General features: G+C 43.8%; 1 protein-coding gene across 1 annotated transcript; it reads right to left on the bottom strand.

The window, feature by feature from the left end:
* Positions 1-4987: 4987 nt before the first annotated feature.
* Positions 4988-7182, bottom strand: LOC134934565 (paraneoplastic antigen Ma3-like). The gene is made up of 2 exons (XM_063929978.1): positions 5826-7182; positions 4988-5295 (listed from the first exon to the last, which is right to left on the bottom strand). Exons 1-2 carry the CDS (start codon positions 7180-7182, stop codon positions 4988-4990), a joined length of 1665 nt encoding a protein of 554 aa, XP_063786048.1.
* Positions 7183-23766: the final 16584 nt, after the last annotated feature.

Below are 23766 nucleotides of genomic sequence, written 5' to 3'. Positions count from 1 at the left end.
TTATACAGTTTAAAATCCTGGCATCCGAACTGGCATGGAACGACGAGGCCCTGTATGCTGCATTCTGGCATGGCTTATCAGTACGCATCAAGGATTAGTTAGCTACCAGAGACTTGCCCTCTAAGTTGGATGAGCTAATTTCTCTTTGCACGAAGGTTGATCTACGTTTCAGAGAGAGAGCAACCGAGCGAGGAAGATCATCTACTCCTAAATCTTCTGCTCCTCCTCCTCGTCAACCATCTCCATCCAAGGATGAGCCTATGCAAATTAGTCGTTCCCGTCTATCTCCCGCTGAGCGCCGAAGACGTCTCTCTGAGTCTCTCTGTCTCTACTGTGCAGCTCCGTCGCACACTATCAATGCCTGTCCCAAACGTCCGGGAAACTCCAGATCCTAGCTCGCCAAGGAGAGGGCCGGCTAGGAGTAATGATCTCCTCTCCATCTCCTCATGACTGTAACCTCCCAGTGTCGCTCCAAATTGCTCAATGTTACAGGAACGTCATTGCCCTCCTTGATTCCGGAGCAGCTGGGAATTTCATAACCGAAGCTTATGTTAAACGGTGGTCCCTACCCACCGAGAGACTGTCCTCGTCCATCTCTTTGACTGCCGTGGATGGCAGCAAGATTTTTGACGCAGTCATTTCCTTAAGGACTCTTCCAGTTCGTCTGAGAGTGGGAGTTCTTCATTCTGAGTATATTTCTTTTTTAGTGATTCCAAGAGCCACACATCCAGTGGTTTTAGGCCTTCCATGGCTCCGTCTCCACAACCCATCAATTGACTGGACGACTATGCAAATACTGGCATGGGGTCCCTCCTGTGCTGAGACTTGTTTAGCCAAAGTTCTTCCTGTTTGTTCTTCCTTCCCCAGGTCATCTGATGTTCCGCCTCCTCCATATCAAGACTTCATGGACGTGTTCAGTAAAGCCTCTGCTGATATCCTTCCTCCTCATAGAGAATGGGACTGCCCAATCGACCTCATTCCAGGGAAGGTTCCACCGCGAGGCCGAACTTATCCGTTGTCTCTGCCTGAGACACACTCCATGGAAGAGTACATCAAAGAGAACCTGGCGAAGGGTTTCATCCGACCATCTTCTTCTCCAGCCGGCGCAGGCTTCTTCTTCGTTAAGAAGAAAGACGGTGGTCTGCGTCCGTGCATCGACTACAGAGGTCTGAACGACATTACCGTCAAGAACCGATACCCTTTACCCCTGATTACGGAGCTCTTTGATAGAGTTAGTGGTGCAACTATTTTCACAAAGCTGGACTTGAGGGGTGCCTACAATCTCATCCGAATCCGTGAGGGTGACGAGTGGAAGACCGCCTTTAACACCCGTGACGGACATTATGAGTACCTCGTCATGCCCTTCGGATTGAGCAACGCTCCAGCAGTCTTCCAGCACTTCGTGAATGAGATTTTCAGGGACATCTTGTACCGCCATGTCGTGGTTTATCTAGACGACATCCTCATCTTTGCTAATAATCTCGAAGATCATCGTTTCTGGGTAAAAGAGGTTCTTTCCCGTCTCCGTGTCAATCACCTCTATTGTAAATTGGAGAAGTGTGTGTTTGAAGTTAAAACCATTCCGTTTCTAGGTTACATTGTGTCCGGTTCCGGACTAGAGATGGATCCTGAGAAACTCCAAGCAATCCAGAATTGGCCTATACCCTTAAGCCTCAAAGGGGTCCAGAGGTTCTTAGGGTTCGCCAATTATTATAGAAAATTTATACGAGACTTTTCCACCATCGTGGCGCCTATCACTGCATTAACCAAGAAAGGTGCTAATCCGTCCAAGTGGTCCGAGGAAGCTACACAGGCCTTTCATCTTCCGAAGCAACGGTTCATCTCTGCACCAGTTCTGAAACAGCCCGACACCGACTCTCCTTTTATCTTAGAGGTAGATGCCTCCTCCGTTGGAGTAGGAGCAGTGTTATCCCAGAGGGCCAAAGATGGACATCTACATCCTTGCAGTTTCTTCTCCCGGAAGTTCTCCCCAGCTGAGCGCAACTATGCCATTGGCGATCAGGAGTTGCTAGCCATCAAGCTCGCTCTGGAGGAGTGGAGATACCTGTTGGAGGGAGCTTCCCACTCAATCACCATACTTACCGACCACAAAAATCTTTTATATCTCAAAGGCGCACAATGTCTGAATCCTCGTCAGGCCAGATGGGCACTTTTCTTCTCTAGGTTTGACTTTAAACTCCAGTTCTGTCCGGGTTCTCAGAATCGTAAGGCCGATGCCCTTTCCCGCTCATGGGAGCAAGAAAATGAGTCCGAGTCTGCAGACAAGCATCCTATTATTAATCCGTTGGCATTCTCCACGGTAGGGATGGACTCTACGCCTCCACCAGGGAAAAGTTTTGTTAAGCCAGTTCTAAGGAAGAAGCTCATGCATTGGGCCCATGCTTCCCGTTTTGCTGGACATACAGGCATTCAGAAAACCCTTGAATTTATTTCTAGGTCCTACTGGTGGCCAACTCTGAAGAAGGACGTTATGGAATTTATTGCCTCCTGCCCAAAGTGTGCCCAACACAAAGTCTCCCGCCAGTCGCCTGCGGGGCAACTGGTTCCATTATCTGTTCCCCGTCGACCTTGGACCCATTTGTCGATGGACTTTGTTTCCGATCTACCTATCTGCAACAAGTTTAATACCATCTGGGTGTTAGTTGACCGGTTCACCAAGATGGCACATTTCATCCCTCTCACCGGTCTTCCGTCAGCTTCCAAGTTGGCTCAAGTGTTTATACAAGAGATCTTCCGACTTCACGGTCTTCCTGAAGAGATCATCTCGGATCGTGGAGTACAATTTGTAGCCAAATTTTGGCGAAGTTTGTGTCAAGCCCTCCAAGTCAAGTTAAAGTTTTCCACGGCTTACCATCCTCAGACCAATGGTCAAACCGAGAGGGTGAAACAGGACTTGGAGGCCTTCCTCCGTATATATGTGTCTTCCTCTCAAGATGACTGGGTTCAACTCCTTCCTTGGGCCGAGTTCAGCCACAACAATCAATACCATTCCTCATCTTCTTCTACACCATTCTTCATTAATTATGGATTCCACCCTAAAGTCCCAGAATTCCAACCGCTTCCCGCAACTTCTGTTCCAGCAGTGGATGTCACCTTGCATCAGTTTTCAAATAACTGGAGGAACGTCCGCGCAGCCCTGCTTAAAGCCTCATTCAGGTATAAGAAGTTTGCCGATAGGAAGCGTAGAGCGGTTCCTGCTCTCAAGGTGGGTGATCGTGTGTGGCTGTCCACGAAGAATTTGAGGTTGAGAGTTCCCAGCATGAAATTTGCACCTCGCTACATCGGACCCTTCAAGATTGAACAAGTCATCAATCCTGTTGCCTACAGGTTACAGTTACCATCCTTCTTGAAAATACCCAGGACATTTCATGTTTCTTTGTTGAAACCGCTGATCCTGAATCGGTTTCATTCCGCACTTCCTCCAGCTCCCAAAGTTCAGACTCAACGGGGAGTCGAGTACGAGGTGGCCAAGATTTTGGACTCACGTTTCCGTTACGGTCAGTTACAATACCTCATTGACTGGAAGGGCTATGGTCCTGAAGAACGCTCTTGGACCAATGCCTCAGACGTCCATGCTCCTGCCTTGGTCCGAAATTTCCACGCAAAGTTTCCTTTAAAGCCTAAGAAGTGTCCTGGGGCCACTCCTAAAGGGGGGGGTGCTGTCACGATCCGGGTATCTGGACGCCATTACTTACCCTTCAGATGCCTCCTAAGGCTGGCTCAGCGTTCCAGGACCGGATCCCGCTGTTCCTGAGTTTCCACATGCAGAATGTCAGAGTGGTGATTTCATCAGCCGCGGCCTCCGCTGTGCCCGCGTGGTTAATGTGCGCTTGTCAGTCTGGCGTCTCCTGTCTCCTGTGGCCGGCGTCGCCATTACTGTTTCAATTCTCACATGGATTACAAACCAAACTTCCCTCCAAGTGTCTGCATGGGCGCAGCCATCTTGGATTTTGTCATCTGATTATTTCCACCAATCTGCTGTCTGTATTGTTGATTTGCATAATTGCCTAGCCAACCCCTTCCTTGCTGCAGGTATAAGTATGCTGTGCCTGAGCAAGGAAGGCGTCAGTGCTTTGGTTGTCTAACCTAGTTCCAGTTTGTCTCTCTCCTGTGGTTGTCTTCCAGGTTCCAGCTCCTGTCTCCAGACTTCTGCTATAGAGACCCGCACCAGCATTCCATCTGCGGTGTAGCCTGACTCTCCGATCCATTCTGGACTCACCTGTTTCCAGCTACAACAATCACCTGCTTCCAGCCCAGCTTCCAGCAGTGTACAGCTTCTCTTAAAGGGCCGGTGTCCTTTCTGCAGTTTACCACTCTCCACCGGTATTATTATTTCACCGCTCTCAAACAATCACCTGCTTCCAGCCCAGCTTCCAGCAATGTATAGCTTCTCTTAAAGGGCCGGTGTCCTTTTCTGCAGTTTACCACTCTCCACCGGTATTATTATTTCACCGCTCTCAAACTCCAAACTTCATTATTATTTCATCGCTCTCAAGTTCGTTTATTATTTAACTGGTTCCAGCCAGTATCCACTCCGTACCAACAACAGTCTGGTTCCAGCCAGTATCCACAGCAGCCGTTTTACCTTCAGCAGCCCAGCCTTTCCTGGAACATCAGCTGGTACGATCCTGGGTTCTCTCCATTGCTACAGTCAGGCCTGGTAAGGACTTTCCAACTAGAAGATTATAAGAACTGTCTCACACTACCAGTGCCTGTGGCCCTTGCCACCCTGTAGTACCCAGGAATTGTATTTATCCTCTGTTGACTTTTATGTTTCCTTTTACTGCTGCTGTGTTACGGAGTTTGTCATAATAAACATCATTGACTTTTATCCTGGTTGTCGTGGTCACGCCTTCGGGCAGTTATTCTACATGTTACTTACATGTCTAGGGGTCTGATACAACCTCCCAGGTTCCGTTACATCTCAGCCCCTACAACTGAGGCTGCCTCCCGTCAGCTCAGGCCCTCAGTTGTGACAGCTATCTAATAGTTTCTTTAAATGCTGCCTTACGTCTTCTAGATCAGCTGGGGCTAATCTACGAGACCTTTCCCTGAATGGGGTCTCATCTGTAAGCCTAATACGATGGGATACATCAGTGGCAAGTCCCAAATCCCACTCATGCTGTGAAAACACTGCACTGCGTTTTATGAGATCCGTCACCAACTCCACTCTGCAATCATCTGAGATATCACTACTCTGAAAACATACCTCAAAGTCATTTAAAGTTCTTTTGCGAGACTCAATCTGTTTTTCCTCCTCAATCTTCTGATACACTTTTAGACAAGATGGGTGTATAGTCAGTGAATTTTAATAAGCAGCTCCTCCTACCTCACGACACCATTGTGCCAGGGTTTTGAACAAGTTTGCATTAGTCCCGATGATAATGGGAGCTGTCTGGTCTTCTCCACCTGATCCTGGACAGATCAATGCCATGGTATTTATTTCTCCTCTTACCCTAGTCACTTCGTGAGGGAATTTTAAAGTGATTGGTATGTAACCCAAGTAAGGGTAACTATGATCACTCAATCCCCATATAATCAAACCAGACAGTGGTAATATTGGAATGTTAGCCAAATTTTTTCTATACCAGTCCTCAAATATGATGGACACCTGGGATCCACTGTCCAACAAGACAGTACATGGGTTTCCATTAACAAATGCTGGTATCAGTGGAGCCGGTCCCATTATTCCCTCAGGCACATAGCACTGGCCACGGGGACTCCCCATTACCTCTGGAGGACATTTTAAGGAGCCGATGCGGGGTTCATCAGTCTCCCAACAGCGTTTCCCGATGACTCCCTACCTCGTCCATTATGAGAGAATGAGCTTTCCTCTTCATCGTTCCACCTCTGCTCACATTCAAAAGCTCTGTGCCCTAATCTTCCACAGCGAAAACACCTCTGCTGTCGGACATTTCTTCCTCTCCTAGTATCACCTATAAGTGGAGCCCTGTCAAGATTTCTAGTAGCTTCTCTCTTCTTTACCTCTTCATTCAACTGAAGTGTTAATTTTCCTACCTCTCTTCGTAATCCCTCCACCATTTTAGTCAAATTCTCAATTGGACTAGTAGCCTCTTCAATTATAGATGCAGCTACCTTAACCTTCTTTATACTTTTATCTCGTGCCTCTACTAAAGCTTCCTCCTGTTTAACTTCCCGCATCAGTTTCATGAATGATGGAAGCTGTCTACTACCTGTGGTATATCGCAAGCGTTGAGCTATAGGATCGGTAGTAAGAGCCCCTTCTATCAACTGCTGCAGCCTCTTTTCATTAACCTCCTCGATCGTCATACCTCCCCTGTCCACTATTCGATGGATCAACCTATCAATGCGGTAAATGTAGGAAGTCAACTTTTCACCAACATTTTGATAAGTGTGTATTAGACGGTACTTCATATCATCTACATTCTCCATTGTTTCAAACTCCAGGTCCAAAGCTGCTAAGTAGTCTCGGAAACTTGTGGTAGGGTCATCTCTCCTGGTGGCATTTATCACTTCCCTGGCAGGTCCTCTTAGGCTCTCCACTAATCGCTGTTTCTTTACCGCATCAGCACAATGCCATTCTTCTGATAGTTGATGTACTGTTTCCCTCCATTCCTCATAATTATCTTCTCCTGCTGGTACTGGAAGTATCCCAGAAAAGCTTCTTAGACGCCTATAACCCCCTTCATAATGGATCCTTCCGAATTCATCCACTACAGATTTCATAACAGTCAAGATGGTATCATTCTGTCCTTGATCTGTTTTAGATTGGGAGTTTTGGCTGTCTTTCCTTGTACTCTGATCATCCTTTCCATTACTAGAGGCTTTATGACTACTAGCAGATTCACCTGAAGCTCTTATACCCCTCTCCTCTTTTCCTTTAGGCCATAAAATATTCCATCTTTCCCCTTCAATATCAAGGGCAGGGATCATGGAAGGGATCATACCTCTTTCCAAGGGTTCCTTGGTAGCTATTAGAACTGCACTAACTGTTCCCAGTTCTCCTTCCTTAACATCTATGACACGTGGTTCTTTGACTCCAAATAGCTTCCCAACTGCTGATTCAATCTCTGCACTCTTTGCGTCATTAAGATCACCCGCTAATGCTAAACAGTGTAGAGGGGGAACTCCTTTCTTTTCACACCACTCCAAGATATCCTCCCCCTGTAATTGTGCCATATTAAATAAACAGGAAGTATTCTGAGACTGTACGTATCTCAGCAGTGTGCCTCCATTATGTAACGGGGGTAATCCACGCTAGATTTTGAATAACTGTATTGTGCTATTATGCTAGTGCCTCCACCCAAGCCTCAAAGGTTATGTTCCCCAGGAATAGGCTTGGGACAATCCCCTGAGGTCAGATAATATGCAATAACAATCGGTCTAGCAAGACTCATGTAACAGCAATTACTATAGTAAAAGAATTAATCACATATTGAAGAAAAAAAATAAGTTTTATTATCTCAGGAACCCTTGTTAGTTCTTGACTCCTTTAAATGAAATCAGAGGTTAAACAGAAAAAACAGTAAATGGACAATAACAGCATTTGTCAAAGAACTGACTTTTATACACACAAGTGTTACTTGTAGTAATAATTCTGTTGCAGACAAACCTTCCCGATCTTTGTCCCCTTTCTGACACTGAACCCTCTAGTAACCACTTTGTTCCTTTCCTGAAGGTATTTCTCTTACGGTCACTTGCAGGGCTATCTAGCTACATGGCTTCCATTTTGTAGCTTCTCTATACCATACCTCCCAACATGACCCTCTCCAGGAGGGACACAATGCTATGCTTCTGGACTTTTCTCTTAATGTTTAATTGCCGGCACCTGTGTTGTACAGGTTAATGGATAAGAAAAGTGTTTCAGCACAGGTGACTGCAATCATAAAATAAGAGGGAAGTCCAGAAGCAGAGCATTCTGTCCCTCCTGGAGAGGGTCATGTTGGGAGGTATGCTATACCTATATCACCTCCCTCCACTCTCACACTCACACACACCCAATATTAGCTTTCTGACAATATAATTTAACAACAGAGTAATTATATTTCAAAATATTTGAGATCTCAAATTACCCATTTTATTTTTGTAAGAGTGCACTTTAAATGTTAACTCAAGCCCGGGCTGAGGTTGTCCTGAAGGAGTTAATTCAATGGATGATATGGTTATCAGTTAAATTCAAGGCAAACGATGGTTAGATGTCTAGAATCCTGCTAATTAGCTGTATTTTATAGATGCTAGAAGTTTATCTCGGCTCATAGAAAGTTATCATCTGAAATAAGTACAATACATTTCTTAATCCTGGTTACTGGTTAGATAACTTAAACAGCTGGTGAGGTATTTAATTGCCTTGTGGAGAAGTAATAGGCCATCCAGTACTTTTAGTTATAATAACCTGTATAACTCCTGTAGTTCTCAGTCTCTAACACTTAAAGGGCAGATTCAGGTGACATGAAGCTGATGGCTGTAAGAATATGTATATGAGTTTCCTCCTGTCCCAGTGCTCTCTGATCAAGAACTGTCAGGGTACTAAGGCTATGCCAGGGTTTTCATATAGAAATAATATCCAATAGTATTAACCAAATGTTTTAGGGCTGCAGAAAAGGGTGACTTTCCCTGGCAGGTAGCAGTCTTGTATAATTACTAGTTTTACACAGCTGAAGAGTTTGCCTCAGTCAGGGCGAATTGTAGAATCAGCAGTACATTATATCATCCCTTATATGCTATACTTCTTCACAGAATACACTATCCAGCATGCATATAAGCTGTGTATGGCTCTTTGTGCTAGAGGAAGCCTTTTAGTATCTCAGTTAATGAGGGGGGTTCAATTTAACTTAGGATCCGTTCACTGGGAACAGCTCTATATGTGAATGAACAGTCTACATAGACAGAGGGATGGCTAACAGTCTTGTTGGTAGAAGAGACAGGACCTCTGTTAAACCCTAGCCAGTGTGCTGTGTTGTGAGGGTTACCTTTAAGATCCTCTTGTCACCTCAAGAATATCTCTCTGCGGGCAGCCACACTCACAGTCTCTCCTCCAGGCTCGGCCTCACAAACTCAGTCACTGTATACTGGCTCTGGTAATGATTTTAGGACTGAACAGCTGCTACAATCAGGCAGATGAAGGGTGCGGATCGGGACCTCCTCCTCAGCTGGATGCACCTCACTGCTCCCCTGTCAACCAGCTGTCAGTACAGCCTCCTCAGATAATTTCCCATCCTCCAAATCTGTCCTTTCACTAGTGAGAGATGGCGCTGCCTTTACCGCACAGCAGCCCCTGTCAGTGCCTCACTATTCTCCTCACAGCTGTTTCTGTCAGGGCTTCCCGCCTAAGGTAAGCCCCACCCACTGGCTTTTCTCTGACTGACCTCTTTGATGAGGGGAGTGGCTGGGTTTGTTTGTTTTTCTACCCAGGATGGTTGCTGCCCCGCTCTCAAACTCCAACAGCTGTTTCATAGTTGCAGCTCATAAGGGGGGCCTTAAAGTTATTAAGTCAGGCACCAGTCACATAGTGTCCTTTATTTCATAGGAAAAACCCACCTTTTAATACTATAATAATGTTAAACGGATCACATATTTTCATCTGTATCCCCCAACTTTGTATATACCTCCTTTCACATATTTACATACTGTATGTAATGTATATATTTTTCTGACTGTAAACCAAACATTGATAAACTCATATAAGGTGTTACACATGTATGTTTAAAGTGCTCTACTGTCTTAGCCTCTACCACCCATTATGGGAGTCTTCCACTTGTCCACTTCCTTTTCTGTGAAGTAATTTTTTCTCAAGTTTCCCCTGAACCTACTTACCTCCAATTCCAGTGCATGTTCTCATGTTCTAATACTTTTCTTCCTTTGAAAAATGTCTCTCTCCTGTACCTTGCTAAAACCCTTGATATATTTGAAAGTTTCTATCATGTCCTCCCTTTCTCTTGTCTGCTCAAAACTCTCTCCAGTGTGTGAACTCTCTCCAGTGTGTGCGTCTCTTGACCCCAAACCACTACCTGAACCTGTGTTCCTGCCTCTAAGACCTGTACTAGCCACCTCATCCTACTGTCTTAGAGTTGTCATCTATTCTGCAGTACATTGCTAGTCTCCAGTGTACAGTCTGCATATTCCATATTGTTCTCAGCACTGCTGTGATTATCCAGTTCCAGTCCAGTTCAAACCTGCTATTCCTCTTTGGTTCCAATCTGGTCCTGTCCAGCCTGTATATCTTCAGCCTGTTCCAGTCCGATTCAGTCTGCACATCATCAGCATGTTTCATCTATTCCAGTTTCAGTCTAGTCCAGTCTGCATATTTTCAGTCTGTGTTCCTGTTTCCTTATTTATAGCATTGACTGTTATACTGGTTCCATGTGCCAAGTCTTCAGTCCAATATCTTCAGTGGCTCTTCAGTGAGTCTGTTGTTTACAACTCTCTGTTCATTGCAGATTCAACTGGACTTTTGCTATTATTGATACTTGAGACTGCAAGTAAATTCTTCATCATTTACTGCACGCTCAGCACCACAACTCCAATACTATTTTATGGACTTTCTGTTGACTATATCATTGCTGTTACCATTTACTGTATGGTGGTTGTTTCCTGAGGGTCCTCTCTCTGTGTGACTCTCCTTTCTCTGTGTGACTCTCCAAGACTATTTCATGAGCTTTCTGTTGATTATACCATCACTGTAACCATCTATGGTGGTTGTTTTCTAAGGGTCCTTACTCTGTGTGACTCTCCTCTCTCTGTGTGACAACTATTACATGGACTTTCTGTTGATTATACCATCGCTGTGTCCATATATGGTGGTTGTTTCCTAAGGGTCTTCTCACTGTGTGACTGTTCTCAGTGCTGGGGATAGGGAACTGGATCTGAATCCTTTGAGGGTTTAGGATCCAGGCACCCAGCTAAGGTATTAGAGTTGACTCATTCTCAGAGGATTCCAGGTGGGCTATTGATTACATGTTCCCTTCCTGAGTTCTGAAGTACTGGTTCCAGCCCCATGGTCATGAGGTTTAGGTCTGCAGCTGAGTTCCTCTCAGTTGGTTCCATGAGTATACTTAGTGTTCCCAGTCATCGCTGACCTCCCTGATGACACTAGATAGCTTCCTATGTATTTGGCTGATTCATGAATAAACACCTGATACAATCATTCTGTTTCATTATATATCTAATCAGCCTAGCCCACAGGTCCCGAACCAGATCTGAGCCCCAAGTCTATGATATAGGGATAGACTTCTGTTAGGGTTAAATTTAGATTAGAGTCATGGTTTAGCTTAAAATGAGTTTCATTCATAATGACCTTCTCTTCATACCCACCCCTTTTTTTTGTTCCTCTTCTATTTGAGTTATGTTTTCCTGGGGAGGACTGTGGTTGTTAGAACTAGGGCTGCTTTTTGTGCCAGTCAGGGCCCTCTACTCTTTTTCTGTTAGACTGAGTTCTACCTAAAAAAAACTTTGTCAACATTTTCACTGTTGGCATTAACAATGTTGACAATGTGTACATTATGTCAGTGTCAACAGTGTGAATGTAGACATGCAAAAAGCTGACATAATGACATGTTTATATCCTGAATGTTGACATAGCATACCATACCCACTATGACTATCCTGGTTGCTCTGTCTTGTGAGATAACTGACTTTGCTGTGCAAGATCGTACTATGGGTGTGCAAGTAATACTGCTGTCCAGACACCAGTATTTAGCACATTGTAGGTACTCAGCTTCTTCCTTGTCTCAGTGGACCCACATGTGACAAGGGGGGACAGCAGCCAAGGGGGAATTATTGCCCTAATGTTGTCTACCTGTGGCCAAAAGACTAAAGCTTATTAGTCAAACTACCCCCCCCCCCCCCCCTCCTCCCCTTCATGCAGCATTGAGCACACAATGGTGAGTCAGCACCCTACCAACTAATGGAATTTCTTCTATCAAGATAGAAAAAGGTTCGGGCGCTGAATGGATATTGCGTTTCTAAAGCAGCTGCTAAAGGTTGGGGTAGTCAAACCCAATGTACATACATATAAACATAGATAGAATAGCAGCGCTAATGAAATAATTTGTAAATAACTGATAATAGTAATAATAATAATAATAATGAAGGTTTGAGTGAAAATTAATAACAATTTAATATTCCATATATTTAAGAACACTTAAAACAACGTAATCTGGCCATTCATATAATTAATTACTCAATGAAACTACTGCCTATCTGGTGTAGTCCGTTCCTATTATAGAGGACTGGTGTAGATTTGGTGACACAAGGCTGGAAATAAACCAAAGGTGAAGTCCCACAGGGATTGTTACCACAATGAGCCGCTGGAGGTGTAGTCCCTTGAAGTTATCCTTTAGTTGGATTCAACCCAAGCAAGGGTTTTTGGGGGGGTCCTCACTGCAATGCGGTATCCTCCTGTTGTGGAGGGCGTAGATGGTAATCACGATGGTTTTTATTCACCTCAAGTTCTTTATGGATGGTCACACTCCAGTCCTGGTTCGGACACACCAAGGCGGTTCAAGTTCCAAAGGATGAGGGCCTGGCAAGCCTCCTTGCCAGGCCCTCATCCTAAAGGATAACTTCAAGGGACTACACCTCCAGCGGCTCATTGTGGTAACAATCCCTGTGGGACTTCACCTTTGGTTTATTTCCAGCCTTGTGTCACCAAATCTACACCAGTCCTCTATAATAGGAACGGACTACACCAGATAGGCAGTAGTTTCATTGAGTAATTAATTATATGAATGGCCAGATTACGTTGTTTTAAGTGTTCTTAAATATATGGAATATTAAATTGTTATTAATTTTCACTCAAACCTTCATTATTATTATTATTATTACTATTATCAGTTATTTACAAATTATTTCATTAGCGCTGCTATTCTATCTATGTTTATACCCTACCAACTAACCAGGAATTTTACTCCACAGTATGCAGTCTGAAAGGAATTGCCAGGTTAACCAGCTAGGAGCAGCTACACTTTGCAGAGAGGCATGAGCCATTCTCATGCTGGCAAAGGAAAATGGTGATGGCAGCATTTACCATCCTACATCCACACTGAAGTGCAGTTGACAGGCAAAATGAGTGATTGGTTTGGTCAAGTGGATTTAGTAGGAGTAGTTAGAGATGACTAGATGCTGGAAACCAGCAAAACCCCACATAGACCTAATAATTTGCCGGGTGTGAAAAAAGGTATAGCTTCAGACTTTACATATTCAAATCTTTTCATTGTAGGACATACAGTAGGAGAAGAAAGGCCTTGAATGTATGTGCAACTGAGTACTATGCAGTATTCTGCATGTTCTAGTGTAATTTCCTCTTTCTGTACAGGGATAATCAGTGTTCATTAGAAGATATATAATTAACCTAGATAATGTGCTAAGATTTTAACCCTTTTTTCTTTGCCCTATTTCTTTTATGTTTGCTTTGCGTGTCACTATTGTGCTAGTAACTAGGCCATTTATTACAGCGCAGCCAAAATTAGTTTGAAATTGGCTTTCTTAACATTGCTTTGTAAGGTAAATTTTCAGGTTAATTATTTATTACGTCCCTATTGCCCACGAAATTGGGTTATATGAGAGTTTAGAAGAAAAACATATTTTTTAACATCATCATTATTTATTTATTGGGCGTCACAATTGTAAGCAACACTGGACAGAAAGTATATAGAGGCCACAAACAATGGATAGGAAATGACAAGGTGGACGAGATTCATGAGAAAATGTTTTAGGGAGCGGTTCATGAGAGCTTAGACTTGACAACAAGAGCAAATGAGAAAAGCTGTCTAGATTTGTATAATCAATCAGGGGGAGGAAAATGGTCTAAGAAAAAAAACGGTAAGAGAAAAAAGACTTAGGGGGTAATTCAGATCTGATCGCTAGGCAGCGATTTTTGCAGCCCTGCGTTCAGATAGTTGCCGCCTACAGGGGGAGTGTATTTTCGCTGTGCAAGTGTGCGAACGCATGTGTAGCAGAGCTGCACAAACTGATTTTGTGCAGTCTCTGCGCAGCCCAGGACTTACTCAGCAGTTGCGATCACATCAGCCTGTCCGGGACTGGATTTGATGTCAGACCCTTCCTTCAAACACTCGAACACGTCTGCATTTTTCTAAACACTCCCTGAAAATGGTCAGTTGACACCCACAAATGCCCTCTGCCTGTCAATCTCCTTGCGAACGCCCAAGCGAATGGTTCCTTTGCACAAACCCATCGCTGACCGTCGATCCCCGATGCAGCTGTGCAACACGCCAGCACAGTGCGGTGTATACGCATGCGCAGTTCGGATCTGATCGCCCACTGTGCGAAGACGCACAGCAGCAATCAGATCTGAATTACCCCCTTAGTTGTTGGACATATGTAGTTGAGCCGGGCAGTCACAGAGGAGTGGAGCTGGAGAGCGGCATGAGGAGCCGCAGGTCTGTGAGGATAAACTGGGCAAGTAGTGACATTGAAGTGATGCAGAGTGCCAGCATCACTGAATATGCCCTGACAGAGTGCTGAAGACAGTTGGAGGCAGATTTATTAAGCTCGGTGAAGTGACAAAGTGGAAGGTGATAAAGGACCAGCCAAGATCCTACCCACCATATCACAGGCTGGGTTTGAAAAATGACAGGAGCTGACTGGCTGGTCCTTTATCACCTTCTAATTTATCACTTCACCAAGCTTAATAAATCTGCCCCTTGGTTAGATATCCATATTGCAAGTAAGCTGTAATGTAAAGTTATATGTATATATATATATATACCAATAACCGAAATCAGAGGCGGCACTCGGAGACTTTGAAAGCAGTGAAAAAGCTGTATTAGCGAGGTCAACGTTTCAGGGACCACCTCCCCGTCTTCAGGACCTGAAGACGGGGAGGTGGTCCCCGAAACGTTGACCTCACTAATACAGCTTTTTCACTGCTTTCAAAGTCTCCGAGTGCCGCCTCTGATTTCGGTTATTGGTACATGTCAGGGATAGGATCCCTGGGGAGGGCACCGGAGCGAGGTACACCCTGAGGGGGAGGACTGGAGTGCCGGAGTTTATCTGTGATATACATATATATATAGCTTCCAGAGACTGAGCTACAAATGTACTGTATGATATATATATATATATATATATATATATAGATCGTATATAAATCACAGGGGCTCTGCACTCACTATATTAACTAACAAATAAACAGTGGAGTTTTAGTTCATGTATTAATGAATGCATTTAAGCCTGCACCCCCGGGCAAAGAACCCCACTATACTGCAAGTCCTACTCTATTACTCAATTATTATCATGAAAATAGCGATCAATACATAAACTAAAACTCCACTGTTTATTTGTTAGTTAATATAGTGAGTGCAGAGAACCTGTGATTTCTATTTAAACAATATGGTCACATACCGTGTTGCACCCCAAATCTATTGCAATCCAACATTTGTTGTATCCTGAAGAAGGGGCTTTGATCCCTGAAACGTAGATTAAAAGTTTGTCACTGCATCACCTTTAAGCAAGTCTCCAAGTGCCACTTGATTGGTATGCTATATATAATGTAAAACGGGTAGTGTAAGTAAGGACTCTTAGGCAGGATTTCTGGTTAAACACAGTGTCTTTAGTGGCATCAGACACTATTCATAGCCTACTCAGGCTTATGCCTGGAAACACATGTGCGTACAAAAATAAGTCCAAACATAAAAAGAAAATATGTTAGCACTCCCCATGCGTAATTGTTATCCTGCTGCAATGACCTGCAACCATCATCCACCATGCCCTCCTGGCCCAGCCAATGTCCACAGTCCTGACACTACAAAACTGTATCCTACTTGCTGGCCTCTAACAGGTTGGTGTATGCGAGTTTTAAATCCCTCTCTTGCTTCTGACTTTCTGCTGGCTCTGGGTGAGCTGTAAAATCTGGACTTCTATTTTTCCACTTGGAGCTGTGCAATCCAGAAAGCCTGGAGTCCAAATTACTAATGCAGGTGCAGAATGTGCAGGTCAAACTGATCCCACAGAAATGTGAGCATTTGTGGTGGGACACAAACCCTTTCACCACTATATATATATATACATATACAGTATATATATATATATATATATATATATATATATATATACATACACATATATACATATATATATATATATATATATATATATGCACACTATTTTATATATACATGCGGGTGCCAGCAAGAACAAACATTTTTATGTTTGTTCATGCTGGCACCCGCATGTCCTGAGGAAGGGTCCCGCTATGGTCCCGAAATGCTGCATTGACCAGCGGCGTTTGCCAGGTTCATTGCTGATATGATTGCTTCAATAATATGCTGACCCAGGAATGGGTAATTGCACCTTTTTATTGCATTGGATGATTTAAAAAAGTCCTATAGTGCCGTGTCTTTGTTTTGGACATAGACTGTTCTAAACTTGCTACGTATACATCATTTGACAAAGGCACACAGGTAGTTGATAATCGTTCATTGAGTGCTGGATCATTTTTTGTACTATATATATATATATATATATATATATATATAACACCCACAAAGGCGGCACTCGCAAGACTTCCAATAGAGGAATAATGAGACGGACAGCGTCTGTGGTTCAACGTTTCAGTCTAATGGACTTTTTTCAAGAACAAAAAACAACATGTGCAATCTTACCTTAAGTAGTGAATACCGTCCAGGCCGCCATGCCCGCCTTCCGGTCGCCTCGAGTCCCCGTCTGATGATGTCACCGCGCTGGCCACTTTTGCTCACCATCGCCTTCAGTCCGGTCACTTGATATCCTCACTCCTAGTGACCGCTTCCGGCGCTGGCTGCAGAGCCGGATTAAGGGGGGGGGGGGTCCCGGGGATACGTACCCCGGGCCCCCCTTTCCAAAAGGGCCCCCTGCCACACCACAGATCGGATCTTTCTTCAATCCGATCTGCGGTGCAGCGCTCACGAGCCCCGGCTCCCCGCTGCCCTGTCCCTCCTCCTCCTTCAGTACAGCGTGCGGCCAGTGCCGTTTAGCGGCGAGCGGCTCACTTTGTGACTACTTATCTCCTCCCTCTCTCTCCCCCCGAGCGCTCCTGCTCGGGGGGCGGGGCTTTGCGGAATGACGCGTTTGCGTCGTGACGTCACGACGCAAACGCGTCATTCCGCGAAGCCCCGAGCAGGAGCGCTCGGGGGGGAGAGAGAGGGAGGAGAGGAGATAAGCATCGAAGGAGGAGGCGGCCGGCGCGAGGGACGTGAGTCGGCGGGACCCGAAGAGCGGGAAGATGTAAGTATTTTTTTTTCTCTCTTTCTCTCTCTCTCTTCCTCCCTTCCTCCCCCCCACTTGACACCTGCCTGCCGCACTATGTAAAATGAGGATACCTTCCGCACTGTGTAAAATGGGGGCACCTGCCGCACTGTGTAAAATGGGGATACCTTCCGCACTGTGTAAAATGGGGATACCTGCCGCACTGTGTAAAATGGGGACACCTGCCTGCGTACGTTGTAAAATGGGGACACCTGCCGCACTGTGTAAAATGGGGGCACCTGCCGCACTGTGTAAAATGGGGACACCTGCCTGCGTACTGTGTAAAATGGGGACACCTGCCTGCGTACTGTGTAAAATGGGGACACCTGCCTGCGTACTGTGTAAAATGGGGACACCTGCCTGCGTACTGTGTAAAATGGGGACACCTGCCTGCGTACTGTGTAAAATGGGGACACCTGCCTGCGTACTGTGTAAAATGGGGACACCTGCCTGCGTACTGTGTAAAATGGGGACACCTGCCTACCGTACTGTGTAAAATGGGAACACCTGCCTGCGTACTGTGTAATATGGGGACACTTGCCTGGTGTAATGTGTAAAAAGGGTACTTTTTTATTTTAATTTTTTTCCCCTGTGGTGGGTGTGATGATATCAGACGAGGCCACGCCCACTTTAATGAGACCACGCCCATTTTAATCAGGCCACACACCCTTGCCGGGAGCGCGCGCGCATGCTTTTTCTTTTTCTGGCTATATGGGGGGGGGGGGGGGCTCGCAAATTTTTTTTATAGCAGGGGGGGGGGGGCGCATTTTGAAATCTCGCACTGGGAGCCAAATTGTCTAGAAACGGCCCTGCGTGCGGCGCACTAATGACGGAGCCGCAGGCTTGCTGAGCCGGACGGCAATTGGACAACTGAGCCGTCGCTCAGCTGCGCTGACTACAGCTCTAAGAAGAGTGCTCTAACAGCTGTAGTCAGGGCAGCTGAGCGACGGCTCAGCTGTCCAATTGCTGTCCGGCTCAGCAAGCCTGCGGCTCAGTCATTGGCGCGCCGCACGCTGAACTGAAGGAGGAGGGATTCTTAGATAAATTATATATATATATATATATATATATATATATATAAATCCCTCCTCCTTCAGTGAACTAAAAAACTAATAAAAATAATAATAATAATAATAATAATAAAAAAATATATATATATATATTTTTTTTAATTAGTTTTTTAGTCCATGGGGGCCCCCTGCAATTTAGTACCCCAGGCCTCCCGGGGCCTTAATCCGGCTCTGGCTGGCTGCATGGAACGCAGCACGTGACCCACCATCCGGAAGGGTAGAGGAAACCGGGTGGTTACTATGGAGACCTGTAAACGGGAAATAACAACACATTTCAAATGTAACATACAGGAATAGAATGTGAGTGCATAAATATCATGTGTTAACCAAGGTTAAAACATACAAAGGTATAAATATGAAAAGGGGAGTGTTGTGATTGAAATCTACCAACCGAGCAATGTAAGATACAGCGGGCCAAATATACATAAACGCCCCTGTAATGGTGTTATGAAACAAGAAAAGAGGGAAAAAGGTAAAAAACGGCAGCACACTGCCGGGTGAGGGAATATAATAAACTGTGATTAAAAAGGTCATGTGAAATTACACGGACCCTGGTGCTACTTACTGTTAAAGTAATATGATTATGTGCTAGCTGAAGCTAAAAAAGCAAAAAATTTTAATCAATTGATTAAGTAAAAACTGATGCTAGAGCGCTGAGCGTAAGTATGGTTAATGCAGGAAATTACACTGCTGAATAAAAGATTGTCACTTGACTTCAATCCAGTATATATATATATATATATATATATCAGAGCAAGAGGGGAACTCACCAATACAGCAATGGTACTTTATTCATTATTGATCACATCATCAGTAAAAAGGTACAAGTCAACATTTCGGTCCAGTGCGGACCTTTGTCAAGTCCAGGAGCAGTAGCCGCATGTCACACACTGCCAGGGTCACTACTAAATAGCCGCAATGGAGAACAACCATCCGAGCTTCCAGCCGCTACCGGAGGTGTATGCGTTCCACACGCAGGAAGCGTGCACCGGAAGTGTGTTCCAAAGATTGAATACATCTTAGCTATGCACCTAGAAGTTCCCAGGTTTCATTGTTTGCGTTTCAAAAAACGGAAATGGATATTCCAGCACCAAGGAAGCTAAATAAATAACACTGGGTACTGCCATCAATTGACTATATAAATATATATATATATATATATATATATATACATACAGGTTGAGTATCCCATATCCAAATATTCCGAAATACGGAATATTCCGAAATACAGACTTTTTTGAGTGAGAGTGAGATAGTGAAACCTTTGTTTTCTGATGGCTCAATGTACACAAACTTTGTTTAATACACACAGTTATTAATAATATTGTATTAAATGACCTTCAGGCTGTGTGTATAAGGTGTATATGAAACATAAATGAATTGTGTGACTGTACACACACTTTGTTTAATGCACAAAGTTATACAAAATATTGGCTAAAATTACCTTCAGGCTGTGTGTATAAGGTGTATATGAAACATAAATGCATTCTGTGCTTAGATTTAGGTCCCATCACCATGATATCTCATTATGGTATCTAATTATTCCAAAATACGGAAAAATCCGATATCCAAAATAACTCTGGTCCCAAGCATTTTGGATAAGGGATACTCAACCTGTATATATATATATATTGTATATACTAAAAATTATTGACAATAAACATCAAATATCGGGTGACATAATTATATATATATATATATATATATATATATAATTCATATATGGATATTAGATGGCGTTAGTCCGCTTTCAGGTAATTAGTGTGCAGCAGGCAGTGTGAGGAGCTAGTGTATAACAATAGAAAAAATCACAATACAATTATAAGTGCAGAATAATGCACAAAATATTACACAAAACTAAGATGTAAAGTGCATAGAAAATTAAAAATACATGAAAAACATAAATATACAAATATAAGGGATATCAGGCTGGAATCTAAAGATCTCATTCAAGTAGAAACGTGTTCAAGGAATTGTGTTCATTAAGGCCTTTCAGGGACACTGTATCCAGTGTATAGATTCAACAGGCTTCAAGTTTCTTTAACATTAGACCTCCTCTCAATCGGGGTGGCACCCAATCAATAATACAGTATTTTAGTGCCAAAATTTGATGTTTAAAATGTGCAAAATGTACTGCAACCGGTTTGTCTGAGCTTTCACCCAACAGCGCCTTCCTAATAGACATGCAATGATTCACCATCCTTTCACGTACTGACATATGCAAGACCACAAGGGTATGTCAGTAGGTAAATGATATGGTCCAACTGGCAGTGCAATTTATATCTTATATCTTAGCTACACCAGTTTGTGGGTGTGGAAAGTTTGGTCCTGTCAATAGCGAGTCACACGTAATGCATCCTGCACATTTATAACAGCCAGGTCTAGCTTTATACAGCCATGTCTTATTCTTGGTTTTAGAATGTTTCATCGGGTGCATCAAAAGTTGCTTCAAGTTTGGACCTCGCCTGTATGCCATCATAGGTGGTCCTGATAAACCATCCTTAAATGCAGGATCCGTATCAATTACCTGCCAATTGTTTCGTATTAAGTGCTGTATGATCAAAGGTGCTTACAAAGGTCATTCGCTGATCCTTAGGTTTCTTTAACCCAGCACGGTATCTAGAAGACCTCACCTTTTTTTGGCAACCTTGCATGATCTTCTGTGAGTAGCTCCTCTGTTCAAATCTAGTTACCATCTCTTTGATTTGTCCTTCTGCCAGCACCGGATCTGAGTTGTTTCTAAGAGCACTTACAAATTGTATAATGGGTAGATTATTTTTTAAGGCTGGTGGGTGATTACTTGTAGCATACAGGGTGGTGTTTCTGTCCGTACTTTTTCTTAACAGTGAAGTCCCTAGGTCATTTCTAAATTGAAAAATTGTAAGATCCAAAAAATCCAAAGTCTTTCTATGATAATTCATAGTTAGTCTAACAGAAGATTCCAATGTGTTCAATGAATCTACCATCTGTATTAGGGATTCCTCTGTACCACGCCAAATGAGGAAGATATTGTCTATAAACCTCTTGTAGAAAATTATACTATCACCAAAATGCGGGAGTACATACAAACTCTCATAGGCGTGCATAAAGATATTAGCATAGGCAGGCACTATATTAGAACCCATCGCGGTCCCCGCGATTTGTAAATAATATTCACCGCCATATATAAAAACAATATTCTTTAGCACAAACTCTAAAGGGCCCCATACACTACAACGATCTCATGTTGGAGGTGATCGCAAGCGATCACCCTTGCAGCCTCCCGGGGGGCGGGATCGGCCAAGATACATCGAATGCTGCCCATTTGCATGCGATATATATCTTGGCGATCCTGGGCGATCCTAAACCATGCCCCCAGGTCGGACCAGATTGAATGTGCAGCACATCCAATCTGGAGGATCCGATATGATGCTCACGGGAACGCGCATTGGATCGGTTCAGGAACACCTCTAAAATGCCCGATTTAAGCCGATATATCGGGCCGAATGCCTGAATTGGGCTGAAATCGGGCATTATCGCTCTAGTGTATGGGGCCCTTTAGCGTTCCAATACTAGTTCAATAGGTGGATTCGTAATATGATTCAATGTCAAGATCTCTTTCACTGCTTTAATTCCCAAATCATGAGGTATAATAGTATACAAGGAAGAAACGTTTAAGAAACTAAAAACACATCATCAGGTAAGTTGTTGACTGTACCAAGTTTAAGCAGAATATCACTAGTGCCTTTCAAAAAACTTGGTATCTCAGAGACAAGTTTGTAGAATACTATCAGCAAACTGCAAGACAGGCTGGAGGAGGGAACTTCTAGCTGATATAAAGGGGCGGCCTGGCGGATACTTAAGGGTCTTATGTATTTTAGGTAATGTGTATAACATCAGGCACACCGGAAATTCATTTTTTTTTAAATTGTAGATACCTTCCTCCAACTAGTGAGCCTCAGAAGCTCTCAACAACAACCTATCTAGTCTTCTCTTTGTACTCATGGTAGGATTACAGTGTAGTTTAGTGTAAGTCTGGCGATCAGAAAGTCAGCGTAAAATTTTGCCGTTATAATCAGCCCAATCCTGTATCACCACCGGCCCACCCTTGTCAGCAGGGAGGATAGTGATAGATGAATTGTTCTACAATGTGTGCAGTGCCTGTCTTTGATCAGGAGTCAAATTATCATAAAAAGGATTATTGCTGCAATTGCGCATCTTCTCGTGAGACGTGAGAACGTACATATACTCGCATTTGTCGATGAAGGGTCAAATACCCCTGGTTTCTTAAGGTTCAATCCTGTTACCTGAGAATTTGTGCTCATCTACTGCGCATGCTCAGGTCTCCAGAAACATGGTGCCTGCCATGATCCGGAGACCAATTTGGCTACCGCACATGCGCTACGGACATTTTAGGAGAGATTTCTGCCGCCATCACTGTGCCCGCTGCTGGACTCCAGTAAGTTAAGTATTTAAATGGGTGCAGTGTGTGCAGTGTGGCCCCCCCTGGACCCAGGGGCCCGTGTGCACAGCACACATTGCACACATTATAGAAACGCCAATGGCTTCTCCTACATATATATAGGCAAGGTCTCACACACACACATGCAAGGTCACACAGACCCATCCTGTGCATACACACATACATACATACATAAAGGGCCTTATTCAGCTTTAATTGCAAAATTACAAAATCACAAAACAGCCGATTTTCGTCAGATTGTTCATGCGCTGCAAACGCATTACACATGCGCGAAGGCTAAATTTGTGATCACAGTTTAGCAAAATGTAATCACAATTTGATTGACAGGAAGCGACCGTTCGTGGGTGTTAATGCCATATTCGTGGGGAATGGTTGGAAAAATGCAGGCTGATCGTGGTCATTTTTGGGGCGTGTATCTGACATCACTTGCAATGGATTGCGACAAAAAGCATGCGCCGCTGCAACTACATTCTCATTATTCTGAGTAGCCCTGGGTCAACTGCAATTGTCGATGGTACTTGATTTCTGCGTATGCAATGTGAATGCCAAATTGCTTTCTCACAAATATTTAAAATGCCCGCTCTAATATATATTGCAGACGCCAGGCGCATCTTATTACCATATATGATAAAAGTGCGCTGTACATCTCAAAACACTGCATCCCATAAGAGAAAACAATACTCCCACACATTATCTGAGTTCCAAAGCTCATTGATGTATATATTTGTTATTAAAAGGATATGGATTCAATATATTACAATGTACAGTATACCTATAGTTACAACTCATACAGTAAGCAGTTAATACATACAGTTACATACAGTTACAGTTACATACAGTTACAGGCCAGCAATACAATACCATTCCCTCAATGCTTATGTCTCTCTCTCTCTCTCTCTTAAATCATGCTGAGACTCCATCTTACGCTGAGACCAAAACAGGAACTGAGCTCCTGTGTGATCAACAATGTGTTATCTAGTTTTTTGGGGA

The sequence above is a fragment of the Pseudophryne corroboree genome, chromosome 6 (genome assembly GCF_028390025.1).
Source record: "Pseudophryne corroboree isolate aPseCor3 chromosome 6, aPseCor3.hap2, whole genome shotgun sequence".
NCBI lineage: Eukaryota > Metazoa > Chordata > Amphibia > Anura > Myobatrachidae > Pseudophryne > Pseudophryne corroboree.
This window is presented reverse-complemented; position numbering and strand designations above follow the sequence as displayed.